Consider the following 27,463-nt stretch of genomic DNA (forward strand, 5'->3'; position numbering starts at 1 on the left):
GACCAAGGACCTTATTCTTGACAGTGCCCAAATTCCTACTACTGACAGCTCAACTCTGATAAAATGTGTAAGAGCAGGCACGATGAGATTCAGAGATTTTGGTGGCATGCCTCCTTTCAGTAGAGGCCTGATTTCTTGGTCTTCCTTAAACTAGATTGGCAAAACCGAGCATGGCTTTTGGGGCAGGGAGTGTATACCTGAGAGCACAGCCAACACCTACGCTACTGCCTGGCAACCGTGCAGTCGCATCTCTTCCTCCGGCGAGCATCTGCTCCTGGGGCTGGGATGGAGCTCAAGGGTAGAGCACCTGCACAGCACGCACAAGGTCCTGAGTTTGCGCCCCGGTTGGGAGAGAAAAGAATGCCCTGTTCCCTAACTTGTCCTGGAAGGGTCACCAAGCCCTCTCCACACACTGCCACCCTGAAGGACTAACAGTGACTATCAAGGATGGTGAGTGAGGCCCCAACAGAAGTGTGAGCTGCCTCTAGAGGGCCAACAAGTCAGCTCAGTCTCCTCCCTCTCCAGCAGCCTCAGCCAGGCTTTCTGCAGCCTGAGACTACACAGCAGCAAGCTAGCCAGGCTTTGCTTCCTGTCAGTACAGTAGGGTAGAATAGAAAACCCTTTCTCCCTGGGGTTCAGAAACCCCTCAGGTCTAAAAATATCAAAGATAGACTACTCTTCCAATAAACACTTGGCTCTGCAGGACTACCCAAGCCAAGGACAGTGAGATGAGGTGAACTACCACAGAAGTCTTTATTAAAATGTGTCATCAATAATATGTTAGCATACATACAATATACACACATACATATGTACATTCTTTGACACACCTCACAGATTGCCAACATCAGTTTAACCAATAAATTAAAACTAAAAACAAGGGGATAAGGGGAGGGATATTAGAGGCAAAAATTTCATTTTTTATCTGGTAAGAAATTGCAAATTTCTCAGAACTTCCCTGGGGGAACCCTGACCAGAGAATCTTTAAACAAAATACATAAATCCCCACCCTCCCCCAAAAAAGATTCTAAAAGATGCAGTTACAACAAGTGTGCTTCTCAGAGCAGGAGCCTTCATTCCACTTCACAGTCTTCTGGCTTCAGAACAGTCTGGCTCTCCGCTGGAGCAGTGAGGTTCCTGTGGGCACTTGGGCTTGGTGCACCGTGGGCTCTGGGGGTCGAGGGGCAGGCTGCAGCATTGGAATGGGGGGAGCCGCACTCATCTGAAGTGATGTCTGGCACATCATCCGACTGTGTGTCAGAGCTCTCTAGGTCACTGCGGATGCTTTCAGGCTGGGCCAGGCTGATGTCCCAAGCCTTGCTGGCCAGGCAGTCTTTCTGTTCACAGCTTTGGTGTTTGCAAGGGGGATCCTCTTCACTGCCACCACTGCCACCAGTGTCACCACCAGCACCACCACCATTACCGTCTTCATTCTCTGCCATCTGAGCATGGACATGGAGCGAGTCCTCTGTGCTGCTCCCACTCACCAGCTGATAGTGACTTGGTTTGGCTTCAATGTCTACTTGGATTTCCATATTGTTGCACTCTCTGTGGAGACAAATTCATCGCGCTGAGTCATACTAGGTTATATTATAGCTGCTCACAAAATAGTTTCTGGTTTCTGGCTTAAGTAGTTAGAAGAGATGGGTCAAAATGGACCAGAGCGTACTTTTCCCTTTTCTACATGTGCACACACACTCTTCAAAACCTCTCCTTAGAATATCTAAAAAAGTCCTTCAGAGTTCAACTAAGAACCTCATCCTCTCTTACTCCAGATATGAATGTGAAAGCAACTTGGCAGCTTTCAATGACTGTGCCACAGTCAAAAGCCATAACCTTTGCAGTATGGAGGACCTCAACCACACCAGGTCAGACACAATGTTCCAAATGAAAGCAAAGAGAGTATGGAACCAGATTCAGCAAAGGGCAACAGAAGCCCTAGACTAAGACACCAGCCAATATCAATCCAGCTCTTTAAGTTCCAAATTGAATAATTAGACTGTGACAATAGCTAGAAAAAAGAAGAGGGGAGATGGGAAGAGAAACAGGGAGGGAAGAAAGCAGGAAGTCTCTAAGAGTCAAGTGCTAACAAGAATCAAGAGATGCTAAATGCTCCAGTACCACAAAAGTGCTCAATGGATTCACCAACACTCATCTCCCACTAGATGACATACAGGTCCCTCAGATGAGGAAATGATCTTCTGAAGACCTAGCACCCAATGAATAAAGCCTGTCCTGGGCTCTGACTGTTCACATACCTGTCCTGTGGGTTGTAGGAACTGATTATGGAACCGGCCATAGCACGAGTGCTTGCGTTGTCACTAATTGCACCAAGACTGGCTGTGTCTTTGGGGAAAATTTCCTTTTGGACATCGGCTTGGACTTCTAACCTGTGTAAAGAGGGGACGTTCAAGTTAATATGAGACCTGGGTGTTCTAGCAGTCTGCTTCCTGGCACACATCTCTTCCATTATTCTCCTGGGAACTGTGGTGACCTGCAGAATCCTTGCCATGCCTACACAGTTCCTTCCTTACATATCAGCTGAATCGTCCCCTCCTTCTGTCCCCAGTTCTACTATTTAACTTCAGATCCTTAACTAGGTAATTGCACTGCGCTCCTCTCCAGTAGTCCCTAAGTTCCAGTCAAGCAACCTTCCAGAGCAGTGTCAATGCAGGCAAAGACGCAACTGTCCTAAAAGCCTCTAACTCGTAGCTCCCCTTCTTCCAGCAGGTGCCTGTGGCCTTCCTGGTCTGCGAGCTGCTCAGGTTCGTTTTCTTATTGCTAAGTCCGACATCACAAACTCTCTAAATTTGCATTTATACCTCTGTGGCTCCGTGGATGCTATGCTCTCTCTCTCTCAAAAGTTTCCCTTCCTCTGTCTAAAAAACTTATGCTAGGTCTTTAGCAACAAAGGACTACCATTTCCTGTCTTTTCCACAACCTACATGTCCAGCTGAGTGCCCAACCTTCTTCTGTATCAGCTTACACACCTCTCTCCACTCCAGCGAGTGGTACAAAGGAAGAGCTGGCACCTCATTCACACTTTACCCTTCCTACCCTGGACATAACAGGAAGAACTCAAACACCTACTAACCAAGTTACGGCCAGGCTATGAGAATGAAAGGCACACAGGAGCCAACCTCCTTCTTCCTCGTCAGGAGCACTTTCCCAATGATGTTTCAAAGCTGGGAACCCCTAACTGCTTCCTTTCTGGCTCAACACCATTTTGTTCTGCACTTCAGTGTTTCCTCATAATGGGTTTCCCAGTCAGGCTCATCTGACTCATTCACTTCCCATAAAGAAAAGGCTTTCACAGGATGCGGCAGCTGCCGGCTGCACTGCAGTCTCAGCAAGTCACGCTCCAACTATGTCTGTGGCTCATTCAAGGGGAGTCGCCTTTAAGAAAGCACAGTAGTGAATACTCTAGCATGTGGGGGCAGGAGCCCCTAACAAGGGACACCAGTCACAAGATACACTAGGTCAGCAGTCTCCAGATCCTGCTGCCTGTCTCTCTGCCTTACCACTCCGCCTTAGATGCCCTTCAAGAATGAGGGCAACGTGAGGGGGAGTGCGTTCAGGCCTGTGTTCCAGCTTCAGCTCGACCACAGATCACTCCCTGGGCACAAACTTTCTCAAAGCCCACCAGGTCACCTACTTGGTGGCTGCCAGAGGCTGGTTCATGCCAGTGGCTACACTAGAATCATCTGGAGAGACTTTATTTTCTAAACATAGACCACCCTTAAGTTCCACCCCAGGAGATTCTAAGTTATTAATTCTGGAAATATGCTCCGAAAATCTATTTTTAAGAGGTTCCCAGGTGGATAAAGGACACCAAGGTGAAGGATGTAGTCCACTTGCCATCTGTCACTTGAGTCTTTTACGCAGCCAAATGGCCATCTGGTCTCGCTCTAAACTTCCAGGACAAGTGGCTCAGGATCTGGAAAGGCAGTCTGCCTTCTCTGGGGGCTTCCCATAGCCTCCCCTGTGGACTCTACACTGTACTGAAACCAGTAGAGGTTGCTGCCAGTCACTTCGGTTCTTTCTGCCAAAATGAGTCAGCATACTAATCCTTTTCCAAGCTGGAGGCCCTCCAGGTACCTGAAGACAAGTCCTTCTCTTACCTCCTGCCCTGCTGTGCTCCACAAGGCCACTCTTCCCCCATCGAACTACCTGCTTCTGTCTAGTGTCAGTCACGCGTCTCTGAATACATAGTATGGCATTATGGCAAAATCCAAGTAAATCACAGTTATTTTTATTGACAAGGCTTCACATACTCTTTTTTTGTTTGTTTGTTTGTTTGTTTGTTTTGAGACAGGGATTCTTGATTCTCTGTGTTGTTTTGGAGCCAGTCCTGAACTAGCTCTTGAGTTAGACCTCGAACTCACAGAGATCCACCTTCCTCTGCCTCCTGAGTGCTGGGAATAAAGGAGTATTCTTTTTTTTTTAAAAAAAAAAATAATTTATTTAACTTTATTTTATGGGCAATCCCCTGGAGTTACAGACAGGTATGAGCTGCCATTTGGGTGTTGGGAATTGAACTGGGATCCTGTGGAAAAACAATCAGTACTCTTAACTGCTGAGCCATTTTTCAGCTCGTATTATGTATTCCTAATATAAATTTATAGAATTGATTTTCCTACTCTATCCAGTGGAAACAGGAAGGTCAAAAAGAGTACAGTACAAGGAATCAGTGTGATATAACATAAAACCAGCAACAAGCCTGAGAGAGCCTTCTGCTCTTCCTGCATCCTAGAACAGGCAGCCTAATGAAGCAGTCAAAGATCTAAAGTCAACATCATTCTTGAAATGGACGCCACTGTAATGCAAAGAACTGTGACCTTTGTAGAAGAAAAATATCACTGGTGATTAAATCAAAGTGGGACTTAGAGAAATGGCTCAGTGTGCCCTTCTTTTAAGGAATTCCAACTGCTTGTTACAGACCACTTATTTACTTACCTGCTGTATTTTCCCTTGCCACTGGAGAGAATACCGCCACTCAGGGTGCCTCCGGAAAGGGCAGCAAAGCTGGCTGTCTCACTGTAAGGGCCTTGCATAACACTGAGTCCATCTGTTGGGCTCCCACTGGTGCTTAGCACACTAGTCAGGCCTTCAATACTGCTCTCTCCAATGCTGGGGTTCTTGAGGGCCCGCCAGGCATCTGCCACTGTGGGGAGAACCAAACGTGTCCATTTGAGAAACAGCATCAGAACAGTCTGGTAGGCATTTTCCCGCAATGATTCTTTAGAGTGGAGAATTTTCATGTAGAAAAGTACTACAATATTCACTTAAACAACAAGGAGATACTACACATCAGACTGTTTACATTTGTATTCAACCCTTTCAATAACTAAGGATTAGCACCCCTTATTTTAGACGCCGAAATAAGAATTTTAAGATGCGGAAATAATAAGAAATTAGCGAGGCAGAGGTGGCACACACCCTTAATCCCAGAACTTGGCAAGCAGAGGGAGGTGGATCTCTGTGAGTTCGAGGCCAGTCTGGGCTACAGAGTGAGTTCCAGGACAGCCATAGAAATCCTATCTTGAAAAACCAATTTAAAAAGTTTTTTTAATTTAATGACTGTTCAATATCACTTAAGTCATACCAAACTTTAACTGCAATCCCATTACTATTTCCATGATAGTGTAGCTACTTTTATCTAACTTAGTTCTGCCTCACTGTGTTTTTGTTTTTGTTTTTGAGACATGGTCTCATTCTATTGCTCAGGCTATCCTGGAACTTACTATTTAGTCTAGGCTGGTCTTGAATCTTAGTCTCCCAAGTGCCAGGATTGCAGGTGCCAACTGCCATACCTGACTTGTTTTTCTTTCTCATTTGAGACAGGGTCTCCTGTGGCCCAGACTGGCCTTGAACTCATGACCTCCTCTGCCTCAGCTTCTTCAGTGCTAAGATTCTAAGAAGTGTTTCCAGGCCCTTTTAAAATATGATTAGTTCATGTGTGCTCTTACTATGAAGCTTCAGAGACCTCTGGCCATCTCTGTAGGTGAAGAAACAGTGTTCAAGTAGGACTCAGAAGACCAGTCCTCACCTCAGGTCTGCAGAAGTTCTTGTTAATAAACACAAGCTTAAAGAAGTTCCTAGTGAAATGGCTGACAGCCCTGGCTCCCTCTTCACAGTGCTGTTGTAAAAAGCAAGCAAGATAATAGCTGTGCAAAGTCCTTGGAAGATGACAGTGCACTGCTGACGCAAGGCTTTCTTATCACCACAGCACACTCAGTTACTAGATGTCCTATTGCCTCATCCCTGACACATATAGGCAACTGCTGTGGGACAATGGTCTTTTATCCTGTCACTTGTATTATTTTTAATAAAATGTTGATTGACCAGTAGCCAGGCAGGAAGTAAAGCGGGGCGACGGTGACCAGGAAGGAAGTAGAGGCATGGCAACGAGAATTATGGGAAGAGGAAAGTTTCAGTCTGTAGTCATCACCCAGAGACAGAGGAAACCAGACACAGAGCAAGCAAGATGTGACTGCCTTGCCAAAAAAGGTACCAAGCCACATGGCTAACACAGACAAGAATTATGGGCTAATATAAGTTATAAGAGTTAATAAGAAGTCTGAGATACTAGGCCAATCAGTTTATAACTAATATAGACCTCTGTGTGATTCTTTGGGATTTAACGACTGTGGGAACCGGGTAGGACAGAAACCTCAGTCAACAGGCAACTACCAGAGGAATTAACCTAATAATTCTGGAACCAAGAAATGAAAGGCTAAAAATAACTTTACCCCCTACAAGGCTCATTATCTAAAAAAAAAAAATCCAAAGATAATCTGTCTGTAAAAATGTACTAAATTCTACAGACTTTTATCTTTTGTTTCATAAATTCAAATGGAAACAAAATTCCTTCCTTTACCTGTGATTGGACCATCATCTTCATCAAACTCAATTTTCACCCCCTTTCCATTGGCTGTGCTAACTCCACAGCCACCTCCACGACAGAGAGAAATGGGTACAACCCCATAAACATATGCCAGCATAATGGGGACACCAATACCTGGGAAAAGAGATGGAAACATGTCAGCAGGTCAGTAGGCTGCAATTGCCCTGATTCTCCCTCCCTGACTGGGCACAAGCAAACATCTATAAAGGGAAAAGACAAACAGTGGGCATCCTGGTATAACACAAGAGCAGATGTAGAGTCACAAAGGTCTGGATGTCTTTGTCTGTCTGTCCATAGAACCCACCCAGGAATAAAGAGAATATACATGTAAAATCCAGCATGTGACAGGTCATGTTGCTTTTATACCGCCCCCTTCATTGCTAAACTGAGAACCAATCAAGAATCAAGTTTGATATAGAGATGAATGCTTTGCATTGGTATGGATCTTGGTTTGCTGATACAAATTTAACATTAATTTTGTTACATGTATATTTTTGCTCTTGATTAAGGTATTGTGTTTGCACAGCTCATTTAAAAATGTAATGTATAATTAAGAAATACAGGTTAATAGATAGTCATCTATAATAGTCAAGCTTGTAGTCATGTTAGTTTTTCTAGATGTACAGAGGTATTTCAGATGCATAATTATTCTTCAAACCTTTCAAAGACTACAGAATAAGGCATTTAAAAGGTTTTTTAATAACTTAGACTTTTCATGACAATGAGACACATCTGCTTCTGGCAGGACCAATAACTTCAAGAGGAAGATGGGCGGGCTGGAGAGATGGCTCAGTGGTTAAAAGCATTGCCTTGTCTTCCAAAGGTCCTGAGTTCAATTCCCAGCAACCACATGGTGGTTCACAACCATCTGTAATGGGGTCTGGTGCCCTCTTCAGGTCTGCAGCATACACACAGACAGAATATTGTTTACATAATAAATAAATAAATATTTTTTTAAAAAAGAGGAAGATGGGCACCAAAGAGGCTCCTTATGGAGTTTGCTGGCCATTTGGGCAAGAAACTGTTCTTGTCTGGACTGCTTGATATTATGCTGTATGAACTGGACATGCAGGACCCACAGAAAAATGACTGCTGAAGTTGCATAAAGAAAGGGAGACAGTCCTTCGGGGTTCCTGCTTCATGAAAGAGTCTGCAAGACATTCTGCAGGATACAGAAGAGAGTGACTGACAAACTGCCAATATAGGCAGAACTGCCTTTGAAATTTCCTGCTTTGTGGAAAAATCTGCGGGACACTATGGGCCTATAGGCTAAAGATGGATGCCCCAATGGTATAGAAAAACTTTGGGTGACTGTCCAGACACCAAAATGTCTCTGTCATTTCTAGAGTTTTTAAAGTTCCTTACAATGTTTTCTTAGGTAATATTATATCCTTCAGGAGTCTTTGTTGGAGTTGAAGAATAGATAGTTATAGTTTTCCTTAGTTATGATAAAAGATAAAGTAGATATAAATATTCTAACTGCAATTTTTGCTTGATACCTGTTTTGTTATATGTAATTTTACTATGTTAAAGTTAAAACCTCCCTTTTTATTTAGACAGAAAAGGGAAGGAAATATGAGATTCCCCTCTGTATGCTGTGAATACCATTGGTTAATAATGAAGCTGTCTTGCACCTGCTCAGGGCAGAATAGAGGTAGGCGGTGGGGGTGGGAGGGGTGGGGAGGGCAACGGAAGTAGGACGGATGGACACTAAGCTGAATGCTAGGAGAAAGAAGGTAGAGTCAGGAGAAGCCACATAGTCCCGCCAGAGACAGATACCAGACGGAACCTTGCCAGTAAGCCACAGCCACATGGCAATACATAGATTAATAGAAATGGGTTAAATTAAGATGTAAGAGCTAGCCAATAAGAAGCTAGAGCTAATGGGCCAAGCAGTGATTTAATTACTACAGTTTCTGTGTGGTTATTTTGGGATTGAGAGGCCGGAAACAAACAAGTGGCCTCCTACTACACAAACTCTGAAGGCTGGAGAGACAGCTCGGGGGATAAGAGCAGTCGTTCTTCTAGCGGACCCAAGTTCGATTCCCAGTACCCACATAGCAGTTCACAATTGTCTAACTCTAGTTCCAGGGGCTCTGATGACATAGTCTGTCCTCCATGGGCACCTGCACATATACAGACAACACACACATACTCTCTCTATATAAATCAGACACTGGATGAATGAATGAAAGATAACGGGTTAAGGATCCTTCAGACTGAATTCTCTATATCACACTGCTGTGTGTGGCAGAGTAGCTCAGTTGTTACATGCTACAAGGTACTGCCTGAATTTTGGGCCAGAGAGATGGCTCAGTGGTTAAAAGCACAGGATATTCTTCCAGAGGACCCAGGTTCAATTCCCAACACCCACATGGCAGCTCATAACTGTAACTCCAGATCCAGGGCATTTGACAACTTCACAGACAGACATACATCCTTCCTCCTCTGCTTTTTTTTTTCAAAGACAGGTTTTCTCTGGGTAACAGTCCTGGCTGTCCTGGAACTCACTCTATAGACCAGGCTGCCTCAAACTCATAAGAGATCCACTTGCTTCTGTCTCCCAAGCGCTGGGATTAAAGGCTTGTAATACTACGGCCCAGCTACAGACACACATACAAAACACCAATGAACATAAAAAATAAATCAATCTTAAAAAAACCAAAGCAAACAAAAAGACTGTCTGCATTCATGTCCCAGGCATTCAACCTTGGCTCCACTTATACAGGCTGTATTTTATATCTTTAATTAGGCTGTCTTTGTGGTTCTTAATGAAGGCTGAATAGAGTCACACGTGAGACATTCACAACCACTACTGACAAATGATGAAACTCATGAAATGCTAGCTACAAAAGATTTTTTTCTTTTTTAATTTTTTGTTTTTCTGAGACAGGGTCTCGTGTAGCTTAGTTTGGTTTGGAACATGCTGTGTAGCTGAGGGTGGCTTTGAACTCCTGATCCTCATCTTTCAACACCTGAGTGTTAGGATGGTAGGGATGTACCACCAAAGCAGATTAACATTTTTCTAAAACTCTCATACCTTCAAAATATTATGAGGCATTAACAGAAAATTAAAGTGGTTTTGTGAGTCCTATCACAAACAAGTAGAAGAAAAGTAGAAGAATTAAAGGTGTTTAATTTTTGCTTAATGCACCCTCTTCTGTGTGCTGAGTTCCAGGCCCTAGCCTAGGACACTCTGATAATGCAGTGTAGTGAAAAGTCACCATAGTAACAGTGTCTATTAAGATTTAATTTCCAGGTTGGGGAGATGCCTCAGTTGGTAAAGTGCTTATTTGCAGGCATAAAGACACGAGTTCAACCCATGTAAAAAGACAAAAGTGGTGGTGTACAATTACAATCTGGTGCTGGAGAGGCAGGCACAAGTGGTTTCCTGGGTCTTGTTGGGCAACTAATTTGACAAGCTCCTAGCCTGTAAGAGACCCTGCCCTATATCAAAAACTAGGTAGATGGCTCTTAAGAATGGCACCTGAAGTTGGTCTCTGGCTTCCAACATTCCCACATTCACACAAGTGCCCCTGCCTTGACACCACATACATGAACACACAAAAAGGTATCTCCACAATAAAGCACCTGGCTAGCTGGCTGACGTGCTACAGTAAGCTAACAGGGAGCTGTAGGCCCCACTAGCTTACCAACGCTAACAGCCGCAATCACTGGGGATGCAATGACTGACAAGGTCACTCCTCCTGTGATGGCCAAATTCCTCTTGTGTTTGGAGGTTTTTCTTCCCTCATATCTGCTGTGAATCTAAGAATAAAAAGAAAATCCAGGTCAGCAGGTCAGGACATCAGTATTTTGCCAGGGAAAAAAAAAAAAGGACAAATGTTCATTTGCAAGTTATATTAAAACATACCCTCCACCCAAAGAGGAATCTTTCTCAAATTTCAACCTAACCCAGACCTGGAAAATATAAACGAATGCAGGAAAGTTAATCCATGAAAAGACAAAGCAGCTCAGGGAAATGAAGCAAAGCATTTCACCTTAAGTCACTGAAACAAACCAGGCCTAGGATGTTAATAAGAACTTTCAGATCTCATGAGGGTTTATAAAAATCCATTTAAGAAATTAAAGTTATTTTTATCTACAAACCAGCTGGTTTTCGCGCAGCCCTGAAATATAAGTTCCTTTCCTTTTCCTTCAAATCGTTGCCAACAAAGTCAAAGCTGTAGCAGGCCTAGAAAGGTATGTCTTACCTTCCTCCCAACGTAAACAGGAATGCCAATGACCATGGCAGGAATTGCAATGCCAGCAATGAGTGAGATCCCTACTGGAGCACCGATCAATGTGCCCAATTGCCAAAGAATCTTCTTCTTCCGGCTCCATGGCTTCTTGCCCCAGAATGTACAACCAGAGGGACTACAGAGGAAACAAGCTGAGGTTAATGTCAGCACCACAGACACAGCTACTGTCATCAGAGAGCTTGATAAGAACAACACCCATCTTTTCAATAAGAGTGATTAAGTGACAGGAGGCAGCAGAAAACAAATCTATTAGATAAGATCTATTAGATAAAAGGGAACAAAGGCAAGGCATTCCAGACTTTGTGGGGTTTTTGGTAAAGGAAGACCTCCAAAATTGAAAGTCCTTTTCTTTCTTCTCTGCTGTGTCTTCCCTGTACATTATCTACATTTTCCTTACAACACGGACACAATTCCCCTGACTGTACAGCTTATGCACTTGATATCTAAGCCAATATGCTGTGTCCTGCAGCTCAGGACAGACTGCAGTTTTGTAGCACATGTCCCACCATACCTAACAGATACAAACCAGGTCCCTAGGGAAAGAGTTAGTGACTCATCATGCCCTTCCTATGAGTTTGTAACTCTGAGTATGGCTACTTTGACCCTTGCCTTTCTTTGTCTGATTCTTTACCTCATTCCCTTTGTGTTATCGTCTCTACTTGATAAGGCTAACAATGTTAAAAAGTAGAAATCCTGTCTTATTCAGTCCTGTGTCTCTAGTCAATGACTGCTATATATAAGCCTTTTAATTTTCACCAAACTGGAAATGATGTGTCTCATCTCACAGTGAATGCTACACAATGATGTTACTAAATGCTAACTCATGTAGGGTCATAGTCACTCAATCCTTTAGAAACTTACTATGTGGAAAGAACTGTAAAAAGATCAGTTAATTAGATTAGATATGTCCATGAAGTACCAAGAAGTAGCAACACGTACAGCAAAAAGTGTTGTAAATCAACGCTTACGGCAAAGAGAGAAAGGAATGGCACTGAAGGACACAGCAGAAATTGGAAAGCTGGTAGATGACGTGGCATTTAAGTTGCTTTCAAAACAAGTAAAAGCTTTGCAAACCAAGCCTAGTGACACATGTCTACTGAGGAAGCTGAATTATGTCAAGTTCAAGACAAAATCAGCCAACCCGTTTCAAAAAACAAACAAAGGCTACACCTTTGTGTAGTGCACACCTTTAAACAGGGCACAGACACAGGCAGATCTCTGTGAGTGTGAGTCCTGGTCTACATAGGGAGTTCTGGGCCAGAGCTACAGGCCACTGAGACCCTGTCTCAAAAAAATAGAGGCGGGGGGGAGGGGAATAGGAGGGCCAAGACAGCTCAGTGGGTAAAGGCTCTTGCTTTCAAGCCTGATGACTTAAGCTCAACCTTCAGAAGTCACATGACCCCACAAGTTGTACTCAGGCCTCTACATGTATTACAGTATGGTGCACACAAGTGCATACACACACAAAAGAAATAACTTTAAAAAATAAAACAGTAAACCTAAACATCAGAAACTGAACACACTGAGGTAAAGGGTGACACAAGGAGGCCGAAGTGGTCAGAAAGTAACTGTAACCAAAAAGGTAACATGAACAAACATGGAGGAAGAGACACAGGGAACAGCAAGCTCAGATTATTTAAACAGCATGACCTACCAGACTGTAGAAAGCCCTAAAAGTCATGCAGCAGGTAAGAGAGCAAGGTAGTGAAGACAGACAGCCAAGGCTGCTGGAGAAAACACCAGAGGTGAGCTTTAAAGGGACTTCTCACAGTTTCGTTTTTCTGTGAATGAGATCAACTATGGCTCTTTGGTATCCTGTACCCTAAACGAGCAAGAGAATAGGATGACAAGAGCGATGGATACACGGCCCACCTTACCTGAGGTAATGCAAGTCGGAGATCTCTTTCATGCAGAGCCAGCAGAATTCACAGCCACATACCGCACAGGTCATGTGATTACAGCTTCCATCATTCATTTTGATAATGTAAGCACTACATCGTGGGCATGGTTTGATGTCATCTACAAGGTAGGGGAGGAAAGATAGGGAGAAAAACACCCCCAGTTAAATCTAGTCTGACTTTACTAGTCAATACTAAGAGTGTACGCTAAAAATGACGACAAGGCAGTCAGGAGACTGTGCCGGCAGATTCCAAATTGTATGACACTTTCCTGAAGGGCTGACTATAAATGTCCAGAACACTTTTGTGTGTGCTTGTTTTAGGAACAGGGTCTCATGTATCTCTGGCTGCCTTGAAATTGCTGAAGACGATCTTGAATTTATGACCCTCTGCCTTTATCGTCCAGTCCAGGGATTGCAGGCATGTGCCACCACGACTGACTTCTATGGTGCTGAAGATCATCTCAGGGCTTAGTGCATGCAGTAAGTGAGCATTCTACCAAGTGGGCTGCTCCCCACACTCAGGAATTCTCATAAAATAAGTCTGGTTTCACGTTAGGCTGCCTATTCCTGTAACTGACATCTTACACAGCACTTGAGTCACAGCAGGGCATGGAGACGCCCCTAGACAGACTAGTGGTTCCAAGGCAAATGGAATTTCTACCAGTCAGTGGCTGACAGATTAAAAACAGGCAATTTTAGTAAAAAAATTCCGCAGTCCGGTCAGCTTTAAGTTTTGACAACGGTTCTTTAGCAAACTAACTTTTGCTGTTAACCGTTTACAATTCCTTCCCATGACATTTTCAAATTTAAAAATCAGAAACCACCTGAGCATTTATATAGCATGCACCTGGTGATTTTCATAAGCATTTACAAACTGTCCTGTCAAAGTGACCATTTCAGAGATTGTGTTGTGTTAGGAAATGGCATAATTTGTCTCCTACTAACCTGCTCAAATGACATCAGTTAAAACAAAGTACATCTAAAAGATGCTGACATTTTAAAGATTGCTCTTAATAATCAAAGTGGAGGGTGACTGAGACATTTCCCCTTTCAGGTTAATCATTAACCTAAACAGTGTTTATTTTCTTTTCTTAAATCTGTGCCCTACTTCAAAAAGCTGTGACGCACTTCAAGCTAGACGACAAGCAGGACAGGCTTAACACTAATTAAATGGTTCTCTGTCCTTCATGGAAAAAAAAACAAAGAGCTCTCCAAGCTGAGACAAACACTAAGACAGCAACTTGAAAGTTCCATTTTGTTGTATTCCAATTTTACATAGCTAGGATTACCTATCATGGTCAACAAGAAGCAACACAGCAGATGTATCATTAAACATGTAACCAAGCCAGGAAATATGTCTGTAGTCTCAGCTATTCAGAAGAAGAACCAAATATTTTCTGTTCTTTGATCTCGAGGATACATGATTATACAGTGAGACAATCTCTCTTAGATCTGGACGCACATTATAGATACCAATAAGGAGACAATGAAATAATGCCAGCTTATACCTGGTCCAGACTCTTGCCCATAGCTGAGACCTGAAGTGTGCTTCGTCCGAACTCGTAAAGTCTGAGCTCTCTGCTGACGGGCCATATCGCAGGTCTGGTTTGGATGCCATATCTGCTTACAGTGGTAGCAGAACTCAGTCTGGCAGCCTTCCCTCTCACAGGTTAGTTTTGGGCAGCTGGCACAGCCATAGGCAATAACAGCATAACTGGGGAAGGAAGCAAGAAGAGACAGCAGCAAGGTGAGACTGAGCTGACAAAGACAGGTGTTGTTCATCAGAGCTTCTACTGCTTGGTACACCATACAAGATGCAAAGACCACACAGACAGACACCCCCCACAAGTAAACTAACTGTACCAACTCTTCTTGTGAAAAAAAGTTACTTCCTGAAAACAGAAGGGCATATTCTCAGTCTGAATTTCTAGCATTTATTCAGTCAGTTTAAGCTGCTTCAGAAGCAGTATCACAAATAACAGGGTATACAACAATTTCTTTTTAATGGTTTGCTATATTTGGAGAGATCGAATTTGTTTACATGAAAAGACGAAGCGGTCGTAAAATAAAGAGTTACAGCAGAAACTAAAGCACATATGTGCTTTCATTTAAGATCCACAGTGGGGCTGGCCTGATCACAGCTGGAAACAACAGCTCTCCATAGATTACAGTCATCTTCACCTCTCGAAAGCTCGTTTTTGGTTTTCTTTCTTTTTTAAAAGATTTATTTTTGCTGGACGGTGGTGGCACAAGTCTTTAATCCCAGCACTGGGGAGGCAGAGGCAGGCTGATCTTCTCATAATTCCTGTTTATTTGCTAAGAATTACTTCCCCGGGGCTGGAGAGATGGCTCAGCGGTTAAGAGCATTGCCTGCTCTTCCAAAGGTCCTGAGTTCAATTCCCAGCAACCACATGGTGGCTCACAACCATCTGTAATGGGGTCTGGTGCCCTCTTCTGGCCTGCAGGCATACACACAGACAGAATATTGTATATATAATAAAGAAATAAATATTTAAAAAAAGAATTACTTCCCCATAAATAATCCAATATATTTAAAACTATCAGTCTTTCTAATTAATTCTTTGTTTGTTTTTCAAGATAGGGTTTCTCTTTGTAATATGGCTGGCCTAGTAGGGTTTCTCTGTGTAATATGGCTGGCTTAGAACTCACTTTCATAGACCAGGCTGGCCTCGAACTCACTGAGATCCACCTGCCTCTGCCTCCTAAATGCTGGGATTACAGGCGTGTGACACCACCACTTGGCCTCTAAGTAAATCTTAATAATGTCAAAGAAATGCTTAGATTGTCCTTACAAGTGGACATTTGCTTAAAATAAAATTAAAGGGCTGTATGTAGCTCAGCAAAACATTTGCCTAGTATGTGCAAGGCCCTGAGTTCAATCACAGGCACTATACAATTAATTAAATTTAAAAAAGCAATTTAGAGGAACACAGGTTTTTGTGTTGTTGCTGTTTTTGGTATTTTGAGACGGGGTTTCTCTCTGTAGTCCTGGCTGTACTGGAACCTGCTCTATAGACTGAGGCTGGTCTCAAACTCAGAGCTTTGCCTGCCTGTCTCCCGAGTGCTGGGATTAAAGGCGCATGCCACCACTGCGCTGTTGAAACAAACACAGTTTTTTTAAAAAAAGATTTGTTGGGGGCTGGAGAGATGGCTCAGCGGTTAGGAGCATCACCTGCTCTTCCAAAGGTCCTGAGTTCAATTCCCAGCAATCACATGGTGGCTCACAAACATCTGTAATGAGGTCTGGTGCCCTCTTCTGGCCTGCAGGCATACACACAGACAGAATATTGTATACATAATAAATAAATATATTTTTTTAATTAAAAATATTTGTTTTATTTCTAATTATGTGTACATGTGTGGGCATGTGCACACAAAGGCAGATAGGTGCCTGTGGAGGTCAGACATGTCAGATCCCCTGGAGTTGGGAGCTGCAGGCAGGTGTGAGCCACCTAATGTGGGTGCTGGAAATTGAACTCGGGTCTTATGAAAGAGCAATCTGAGATTTCAATCATCTGAGATCTGCACCACCTCACCAGTCCACAAACACATCAATGACTGCATGTTTACTGCCACCTGTGCTTTATAGTCCTGTAGTTTATACTTTTCTCTAATATCGAAAGACCTCAAACAACTTTTTTAAGTGCTAGCAAGTTTTTCCTGATTTAGTCTATAGTTTTCTTGTTTATTAATATATGCAAAGATGTTCATTATAGCAATTTACATCTTCAGATTGATTTAAGAATTACACTGCAGATATAAATGACAATATTATCTCCTGTGACATAATAGGCTTAATATTCTCAGAAAGAACAAAGTGAGACTAGGTCAATGTGTGAATACAATGATTCATATCCTGTAGGAGTTCTGAGCAAATTTACCTCAGCTAGCAGGAAAAACAGCTACTAAACAATGTGTCTTAGAAAAAAAAAGTGGCTTGCTTGCTATTTTGTGTTAAATCAAAAGGTACAGATGGCCCCTGAAAAATAATAAGTCAAATTCTGAAGATACAAATTAAGTAAAGTACCAACAAACACTTAGTAACCCATTCCTACTTCACAAGGTTCAAGCGATTATTAGATGATTTTGTGTGTAAGAGTGCTAGGAATTGAACCCAGCATTTTGTAAACTCATGTTTCACCAGTGAGCTGTATCTTCCAAACCCAAGCTTTCTTTTTCTTTCCTTCTTAATGCAAAAAGTTAGCATAATTCTAAACAGTATTTTTGATTTATTTTCATTCCTTCACTGTCAAACCTAGGCAAGGGTTCTCTGCCTGTTCCATGTCTACAAGACCAGGGTATAAAGGTATCTGCTGCCTGGTGGTGGTGGTGTACATTTTTAATCCAATCCTCGGCAGAGATAGGCAGATTTCTGAGTTCGAGGTTAGCCTGGTCTACAGAGTGAGTTCCAGGATATCCAGGGCTACACAGAGAAACCCTGTATCTGCTGTAGTTTCAGACTTCACATACCCAGTTTTTTTGTTTTGTTTTGTTTTTCCTGGCAGATTTGGCATCTTTTCACCAGGCAGTGAGCAGACAGCCCTCAAATTTTCAAGGAATGACAATAAAGCATTGCATACAGAGACCACAGACGGGCACAGCAAAAATGGGAAGCCAATTTTAGGAATGGAATTTGGTTCCAAGGAAGTAAAATAACCCCAACACTGATGACTCTATGACACAGAGTTACTCAGAGCACAGGACTTGAAACTCTTGTTCTAGGGCACCTTCTCTGTGCTGATTCACACTGCATGACATGGACGAACTTGACATCTCCAAACCTTAGCTTCTATCTGTTGGAGGCAGAGGAGCCCGCTGACTTCAAGTACAGCTCAGCATTCTCAACTGCAGGTGTAACCTTGCACGAGAACATTTAATATATTGCACTGGACCCGTCTCTGCCTGCTCTTTCCTTTCTGCCCAGCGAGGTCTTTTTCTCTCTTCTTTCTGGTAAATAGCCATTTAATAACTAGATAGCTAGCTCAAGTCAGGCATGTAGGGCATGCCTTTAATCCTAGCACTCAGGAGGCAGCAGAGGCAGATCTCTGAGTTCAAGGTCAGCCTGGTCTAAACGGCAATTTCTAGGACTGCCAGGAAGGACAACACAGATAAACCCCATCCAGACAGATGGCAGCCTATCTGCACAGTGCAGTTTTAACAGCACATTACGTTGTCTCCATCTCCCACCACACAGCATACCTGTGGTGGACACATGACAGTGCTGCTCTTTTTGTCTCCAGGGCATTCTAGCTCTTCTTCTAGCCATCACTGCCATTTCCATCTTAGTTATGTATGCTTGGCTTTTTATGTATCATACACTATAATTTACTCATCCATTTTTATATAAATTCATCTTAAAGGTAAAGCTTCTTAAAAGAAAAAAAAAGTAAAGCTTTTAATTCTAAATAAGGGAAATTTTCCCTAGTTGGAAAAAAACCTCATTCATGACATTCAATTTGCCCTACCCATGTTGTTCCTTGTCTTGTATGACCTATATTGAAGGGAGCTTATCTACTTCTTCTTACTCTGCTGTTCAGTTTAACCAAACATTCAAGTTTGTTGATTAGAAGCTTAAAAAGGGAATAACAAATTATATGCTGCCTCAAGCACAGAACGCACTCCTCCAAGTTCACACAACTTTTATGTTAAATCTTCATAAACATCACAGTGTAGCAGACTATCTTAAGTTTAACCTTTGAAAAAATTTTTATTAATATAAATTATATTACTCCTCAACAGACTCCAATGGTTAAAAAAATGTGTTTCTATATTATGTCTGTACTTCCAGTACTCAAGTCTTACAAGGTAACAAGATTATCCATTTACAAATGAACTCTGAGGTTCTTTAAAGGAGACAGACATGGGGTTAGAGAGATGGCTCAGTGGTTAATAGTACTTGTTGCTTTTGCAGAGGACCCTGGCTTGATTCCCACCACTCATATGGTGGCTCACAACCAAATGTTACTCCAGTTCTAGGGAATCTGGTGCTATGTTCTGACCTCCACAGGCACCAAATATGTACTTGGTGAACATATATGCATGCAGGTAAGACACCCATATACACAAAATAAATAAAAATAAAAGGGGCTAGAAAAGCCATACCCCTACTATTTGCTTTTTCTTGCCCTATTTCATACTCATTTCTAACCTAGACAACTGTAAAGGCCTCTGTATTGGACTTTTCTTATACCAAAAATCATAGTCCATTCCAGAAGGTAATCTATCCTAGGGTTACTTTTCTTGCTCAAATTGTTTTAATAAAAAAGAAAAAAGAAACTGAGCACAAATAGCAGATGCCTGTACACCTAGCACTCAGAACAATGAGATAGGAGGGTCATGAATTTAAGGCCAGTGTGAGATACACGTATAAGGTCACATCTAGAAACGAAAGGCAGAAGAGGGCGGGAGGAAAGGAGTGTGGCTAAGAGTAGGGCACTTGTTTATAGCATGAGTGAGGCCAGGGCCATTACACTGAGAAACCCTGTTTTGAAAAGAGAAAAAGAAAACCAAATAAATAAATAACTAAATAAATAATAAAAATAAAAACAAATAAAAAACCGAACCCCAAACGACTTGTTGAGGATTTAGCTCAGTGGTAGGTAAAAGGTTTCCTTAGCAAGTCCTAGGCCCTGGGTTCCGTCCTCAGGTCCGGGACCAGGAGGGGGGCTAGAAGGGGAGGGAGAAAAAGCAAGACAAACCAAACCAAAACAATGGTTACAGCAAGGAACCCTCACCCCTCAGCTTTCAACTTGTACTGCTTATCTATGTCTATTAACTTGGATCTAGTCTACTTTCCGGACTCATGGTCCCAATAATGTAGTTAGAAGATAATTGATCCAGACTCCAATCTCAGGATGCTGTCTTGTATTTTTTTTTTTCCCCGAGACAGAGTTTCTCTGTGGCTTTGGAGCCTGTGCTGGAACTAGCTCTTGTAGACCAGGCTGGCCTTGAACTCACAGAGATCCACCTGTCTCTGTCTCCTGAGTGCTGGGATTAAAGGCATGTGCCACCACTGCTCGGTTAAGGTTTTAAATACTTTATCTACCTTTATCTGCCAGGCATTACTTTCTACTCATATTCTCAAAAGCTGTCATCAAATACCACCTCCTCTTTCAGGTCTGTCTTGACAGCTTTATACAAAAGGTAATGCTTTACACTTGCGGCACCTGAGGCTTCCTTGGCGTCTTCTGTTACGGCTATTATAACTCCTGTCAATTGTCTATCTTCTCTCTGAGTTCAAATTTCCTGTGAAGAGAGGCCATGCCTATGTCCTTTCTGTAATGCTCACACTCACCTGGGGTTCAACACTTGTCTGTTTTCCCCACTCCCTCCTCTCTGCTCCTGTAAGAACTATGCTGCTTATCTCTTTAACCCTCTCAGCAAAACTCACCTGCCTACCCCATTCTTCATATGAGACCTCTATAATGGAAGGCTTCAGGAATAAAGTTGAACAAATACCCAGAATATAGATATTCTACTCCACAGGAGCAGGTGCTTAGTCTACTAGAGCAAAAGCTTACTGAGATCCTAAAAGAAGGCAAACCAGAATAGTAATGGTTAAGAAGTCTAGAAAATGGCAACTAGTTAGGTCTTAAAGATACCATGGCTGGTTGGGAGCTTATAAGTCTGGAAAGTTATATCATATACCATACAACGTACTAGCACTGGCAAGATTTATAGTAAATATTAACATACTTAATGATGTGGTGGCATACAATGTAATGTCAGCATTCAGTATCAGGAATTCAAGGTCAGTCTGAGCTCCACAGTGAGTTGGAGGACAGTGTGGACTGCATAAGACTCCACAAAAACCAAACCAAAATGAAACAACAACAAAAAACTTCACTTGTTTTAGTTTATTTAAACTAGTATCTCTTGATCATACTTGCTCACAAAACATTTTTAAGTAATATCTATAGTACACTTTGAAAGACACTGATACAGAAGAAAAACAGAATCAAAAGATGGTAGAAATGAACAGAGTATCACATGCATGTAATCCCAGCACTTGGAAGGCTGAAGCAGGAAAGTCTCGTATCTGAGGTCATCATGGGCTACATTACATTAGGAGACTATATCTCAAGGCAAAAGCACAAACATAAAAAACAAGATGATTGGAAAGTTGGACACTAGAAAGAAAGAAGGACAGATTAAATAGGTGAAGTTTTATTTTTCACAAGGTCTTGCCATGTAGTTTTAGGCTAGCCGGGAACTGCTAACTGAACCAGATTCCAAACTCAGGACGTTGTCTTGTGTTTTATACCTCTACATACTGCTCACAGCACTCAGGTTCTAAATGCTTTATCTACGCTTGTCTGCCAGGTATGTATTTCTTTAAGGCTGGCCTTAAACTTGAGGTAATCCTCCTGTCTCCACCTTTGGAGTGACAAAATTACAGGTATGTGTCCTCCTGTCGGGTAACCTATCTTATAGTTCAGGTAATTAGTGAACATTTTAAAGCACGTTAGAATGAGTACTTTGGCAAACAGGGGAAATAAGTATTACTGAGTTGGAAGATGAGTACACATGGAGACTGAGGAAGACTCAGGCAAAAGCTGTACAACAGCAAGTAAGGGGCCAGGTAAAAAGAAAAGGGTGAGGGCTATAGGGGTGTAGTTCAGTGGTAGAAATGCTTAACTAGCAAGTACTGAGACTATAAGTTCAGTACCCAGCATTTAAGAAATAAAAAAAGAGAAAGAGGGGGGCAAGATAGAGGAAGGCTTCAGAAAGGAAAAAGGCCTGGCTGGGCATGATGGTGTATACTTGTAGTCTCAGAACTCAAGAGGCAGAGACAAGAGGACTACAGAAAGTTTGAGGCCAGCAAGGGATATATGGTCAGACCCTGACTCAAATAAACAAAAGAAAAATCTTTTACTGAATGTGAAAGATCTCTCAGCCAGGGAGCTTGTTCCTCTCTCACAAATGTACTGTATATAAATTAATGCACTATATATAAGTGAACAGAGACTTCCTGTTTATAAGATGGGCCAGTCCAGTAGTGTGAGAAGGCCAATAGCTGACACTATCTGCTGGGATCAGTGAGAAGTAGGACTCTCCAGGGAATGGAGGCAGCAATGAGAGGCTGGAACCTGGACCTGCAACAGAATTTAGGTCAAGACAGTCATAGGACTTCTGTTCTGAGGACCTGCCCCTGTAGAACAGGAAATTCTGTTGCCTACTCTACTCACCCCTCAGTCTCTCAGAGATTCTGAAACTTAAAGATGGACAATAGAATACCTGGGAGGAAGACAATACAGTTACATCACTTGTGGGTTCCTGAAAGGACACACTTTGGCAGAGATTCAAAAGTGTAAAAGATCACCTGCACATTTACTAGGAAGCATTAGCCCCACATTTGAACTTACTTGGACTGGTTTCTCCTTTACAAAGCACACTTATCACCATCTATCTGTATGTGGTTAAAGTGAAATTACTATTTCATTGAGATAATACTTTGGCAACTCACCACAAAGAACTACAAAAATGTAATCTACTTGCATTTCAAGCTAATTTTATCTCACTTGAAAGTATATTTTTAATATTACACTTGTTACTTTAGTATTTGGTATCTCAAATAATGATGTGTATGTTTTCCTATTGAAATTGGTTCTCTCGCTGATAAAGCTGTAAGAGAAAATTATCAGAACTCTCTTCTGTCTCACATCTATCTATCTATCTATCTATCTATCTAAATTTATGGTGTTCTCGCTAACTTTGCCATGGTAAAACGATTGTATCTCATAACTCTATAAGGTCACTTATGTGACTCCTCAGCCTAAAGAGTGTACACATACATACATGGGAGGATTTGGCCAATTTGGCTGTCAAGGGTGATGTGTGGGCAGTAAACATGGTCAGAAATAGGAAGAGATAAATGAGATTTAGGGTTTCTTTTCTAATGCTTACACAAGATTTTTGCTAGACCCAGAATAGGATAGTTTGAAAGAAAGAAAGAAAGGAAGGAAGGAAGGAAGGAAGGAAGGAAGGAAGGAAGGAAGGAAGGAAGGAAGGAAGTCAGTCCACACACATGGTAGTGCTCACATGTAATCCAGCACTGGAGAGACCGAGGCAGGAGGTTCAAGTTTGAGACAGTCTTGGCTAAGTAGCTAGGATTAGGAATACAGTTCAGCAGGCAGAACACTTGCTTGACACACACAAAGCGCTAGATTCAATCCCAACACTGCATAAAATCAGTGTGATGGGCACAAGACTGCATCCCCATCACTCAGCAGGTAGAGGCATGCAGATTAGAGTACAAGATCATCAACAAAACAAAATACAAGGCTGAATCTAGGCATGGAGGGTCACAACTTTAACCCTAGCACTAGGGAGAAAGACATGGGTGGATCTCTGGGGTATCAAGGCCAGCCTGGTCTACAGATTGAGTTCTAGGACAGCCTAGAAACCCTCTCTAAAAAGCCAGAGGTGACAGCACATTCTTGAAATTCAGCCCTGGGGAGGCAGGGAGATGTGGCACCCTGGGGCTTATTGGCCAGTGTAAATTGACCTCTGGTCTTCACACATATCACAGAAGCTATTTTCTTTTGACATTAAAACAAGGTGGCAGAATAATTGTCCATTGGGAACTGAGACAACTATTTGGAAAGTAACTGAATTATAAAGGGACTTTGTATATCTAACCACCTTCAATCGAATATTTCAAAGTCACTTTATAGACATTAATTAATTAAGCCTCTTAAGTCTTAAGAAAGGATTAGGCCTCTGTCAGATAAGAAAAACAAAGCAGGTAAGACTATTTACAACAGGAAGAGAAACTGGAGTCTAGCCTCCCAGGCTCTTTCACTGTTGTTCCTAGAACATGCCCAAGCAGTGACAGTCCCCAAAGATCAGACTGTGATGATAAGCCAATACTTGAGTTGAAGAAATATTGGGCTTTGGAAGTAAAACTACTATTACAACACTGGATTGTTTTATTGCCTACCAGTTTGCTGTAACAACCCTGAACAAATTATTTAATTTCTCTAAATATCAGTTTTCCCATTTGTAAAACTGTATCAAATCAACCTCAAAGAAGATCAAAATATGCATGCCTGGCACTGGTGACCAGATGCCAGTTTGCTTTCCTTCCCTAGACTTTACATTCTTTTTTTTTCTTTAAGACTTTACATTCTTTAAACACATAGACACACACACACACACACACACACACACACAAAGTGTGCATTTGATTGTTATATTCTGACTAATTAAAACTAAATCTGAAAGACTCTCCAAAAATAGAAAATACGCTAAAAAAAAGAACCACACACATGCATGCACAAACACCCTCTGGATGAACCTACCCCATTCTTACTAAATGAAGAACCCATTCTTACTAAATGAAGAAAAACCCAGTCTAATTCTTTAAAAACTTTAAGAACACTAGTAGTTTGCTTAGATCTGTCACCAAGCTTTCATATTAATTTCTGTTCGTTTATATCTACGTGAGCAACTTTTAAAAGTTGACTTTAAAAAAGCAAACAAATTGGAGAGCTTTCTCAGAAGGATGATAAGGGAAGAAAGTCACATTTCATTGTTCAAACTCCAACTCTCATCTCTACAAAAGGAGTTACTACACTATTCTGCAATTAATCAGGCAGTGCTTCCCTATATTAAGATCCCTTTGGTTCAGAAAACAGACCAACAGTATCAACAAAACCTGAATGTTCTGTAAATTAACCTCCCCAGGCCAGTAAGGCCACCAGACACAAGCACACCCTTTCAAGAGTCTGTAAGGCCCTTCCTGGTACTGAACAGAAAGTGAAAGCCTCTGGGTACCTTTGACCACATTTCCAAGTAACTCTGAGCAATTTAGAAACTCCATCTCAGTGAGGTTAAATACACCCACTTCTTAACAAGTCTGGCACTCTCTGACACCCTAAACAGCTCCTTTTGAAGGGAGACAAATGGCAGCATCAAGGAAATCTCAACTCAGCCTTGATACACAGGCTACAATTAAAAGCTTTTAACTCCTTTGAAGCAAGGGTTCCCACACTTTTTACTAGCATTACGTTTACACTAGGCTGCGAGGAGAATCTTCTGCCCCCAAAACATGACACACAAGAATCTGTCCCAAAGTTACCGAGCAGGTAATGGCAGTCTGACTCCCCAGCATACGGAAGAGCCCCTTCTTAGCTGCATTTGGCCATTCATAGATTGGAATGATAGGGACCAGCAGGTTTTTTTAAAGAAAGGGGGTAGAGAATCTCCACTGAAAGCTTCAGATAGGGAGATGGGGTACTCTCGCTTCAGACAGAGCCTGTCAACTCACTGTCCTTTGAAAGTAAGCCCACTTGGGGCATTAAAAAGGCTGTCATGCAGATCTCAAGATCGAGGGCGTAGGCAAACACATTTTCTCCCACCGAATCAACTTCTGGGTAGTCACCGTCTCGGTGTGCCTTCCACTCACCCTGCCCTAGGCAGCGCGTTAAGAATCACAAGGTGCCTGCCAGCAGCTTGGCACAGCACGCAGTGCCCAGGGTGCCGCTAGAGCTCTGGGAGTGAGCTGCCTTCTCTCATCATCTACAGCTCAACTTTCAGCAGCGGCTGTCAGGAAGAACACGCCTTCTCCTGCAATGCTGCGAAGTGCGCCCCTAGCCAGATGGACACACCCCTCGGAAGCGCTGCCCCTTTAACAGGGCATTTTCATTTTCGCCTTTAACAAATACCCCGCCACTATCATTACTAGACACCCCCAGCCCCACCCCTAAAAAATAAAGCCCTGGCCAAAAAAAACCCAAAAGCCCCTGCTCACCCTGGTCTCCTGACTTAATGGACAGTTCTCTTCTCTTTACCGCTCAGCCACCACCTCAAACTCCTAAGCAGCCATTGGGTGCCGAGTGCCACCCGTCCGGTCGTGGGGCTGGTCCGAGGCTCGGTTACTCACGACCATCCCTCCTCTCCCTCAAGCGGGGTGACACCCGCTGCACCCGGGACGGCCCCCCGCGGCCACGCCCCCGCGCTCACCCGCAGTCAGGGGCGGGACACCAGCGGCAGTCGGGGTCCGAGGCCAGGTACCGGCGCAGCATGAACTCTTCGTACTTGTGCATGAGCGGCGGGTCGGCCAGCAGCAGGCGGATGTCGTGCGGGTTGAGCCGCTCGCTGCACTCGGGGCAGCTGATGGGCACGCGGCTCTCGCTGATCTCCAGGCGCAGGTAGTGGCGGAGGCAGTCCCGGCACGAGCGGTGCGGGCAGCTGAGGAGGCGCGGGGCCCGCTCGGGCGGCAGGCGCACCAGGCACAGCGGGCACTCCACCTCCTCGGCGCCGCCGCCCTCGGTCGCCTCGTCCTCCTCCGGCCCCGCCGCCGCGGCCTCCGCCTCAGCCTCGACAGCGGGCTCGGCGGGCAGAGCCTCCATCGGCGGGGCCTGGGCCTCGGCCGGGGCCGGGGTGGGAGGCGGCGGCGCGGCCGGGGGCGGCGGCTCGGCCTGCGGTTTGGTCCGGGCGCGGCGACCGCGGGCCGAGGCAGAGAAGACGCTGTGGAAGGTGAGGCGCCGGCGCCGGCCGCCGCTGCGGCACTTCGGGTCGGGGGCGGCCGCATGGAGCGAGGTGGAGCGCGGCGACTCGGAGTCTTTCTCGGAGCCCATGGCCCGCAGAAGCTGAGGGGCCAGGGGCGCCCAGCGCCGCCGCAGCTCCCGCCTCAGCGGCCCCCCCAGCCGGCGCCCCGGCAGCCGCCGCCGCCGCCTCCTCGGCAGCCCTCCCGGAGACAGAAGCCGACCAGCCGCTACGAAGTGGTTATAAAGCCTCCGCCCCGCGCGCCGCGGCCCACTGCGCAGGCGCTGGCCTCAGACACCTCACAACCCGTGCGGCCCCGCGAGAGGCGTTGGGCGGGGCTGGGAGGGCGCGGCCTGCGGGCTGCGGTGAAGACCCGCCTCCTGCAGTCAGGTGGCCTGGCGCAGCCATATTGCACAGGCTCCACCCTCCGTCCCGTGGCCCCGACCCAGTGGGCTGGGTGCTCCTTCCAGCAAGGGAGTCTTCCGTCTATCTGTAAAGAGAAGACGCCCGCGGACCCACCGTCCGCACGTCTGTTGAGGCTAGCTATTAAGTGGTAGGGAATATAGTCGGTCATTGAACATCTCCAAACTGAGAGGCACCGCTGGGTAAGACCGACAGGGTCCCCTAGCTGCAAGGGATCCTTAGAATAAAGTCCAAAAATCTTAATCTAGTACTTGCTGTTTTCTGCTAACTAACGAACTGTACTCCTAAACTGTATCTCCCATTCTGTCTTCCAGGTACTCCGGTTCTCCACTGTTGGTAGAAAGAGGGCCAGCAGTTTGGTGTCCAGAAATGCCTTCTTTTAGTCCCTCTTCCCCAAACCCTTAGGCTTGTTAACGAGAGACAGGCAGACACCTCAACAGCAACGAAACCATGTCAGAA

At 43.9% G+C, this 27,463-nt stretch overlaps 1 protein-coding gene across 2 annotated transcripts; it reads right to left on the reverse strand.

The window, feature by feature from the left end:
* Window positions 1-734: 734 nt before the first annotated feature.
* On the reverse strand, window positions 735-26,759 carry Rnf19b (ring finger protein 19B). 2 transcript variants are annotated; one of them, XM_048434331.3, is made up of 9 exons: window positions 26,057-26,759; window positions 14,578-14,783; window positions 13,047-13,188; window positions 11,122-11,284; window positions 10,561-10,675; window positions 6,881-7,021; window positions 4,957-5,164; window positions 2,259-2,390; window positions 735-1,548 (listed from the first exon to the last, which is right to left on the reverse strand). In XM_048434331.3, the coding sequence occupies exons 1-9, from the start codon at window positions 26,671-26,673 to the stop codon at window positions 1,074-1,076; spliced, it is 2,199 nt and encodes a 732-aa protein (XP_048290288.3). In that variant the 5' UTR covers window positions 26,674-26,759; the 3' UTR covers window positions 735-1,073. The 2 variants fall into 2 exon arrangements, with proteins under 2 accessions (XP_048290288.3, XP_085542754.2); XM_085686628.2 differs by lacking the exon at window positions 2,259-2,390.
* Between the last annotated feature and the right edge of the window lie 704 nt (window positions 26,760-27,463).

This window comes from Myodes glareolus, chromosome 3, assembly GCF_982192425.1.
Source record: "Myodes glareolus chromosome 3, mMyoGla1.1, whole genome shotgun sequence".
Lineage (NCBI taxonomy): Eukaryota > Metazoa > Chordata > Mammalia > Rodentia > Cricetidae > Myodes > Myodes glareolus.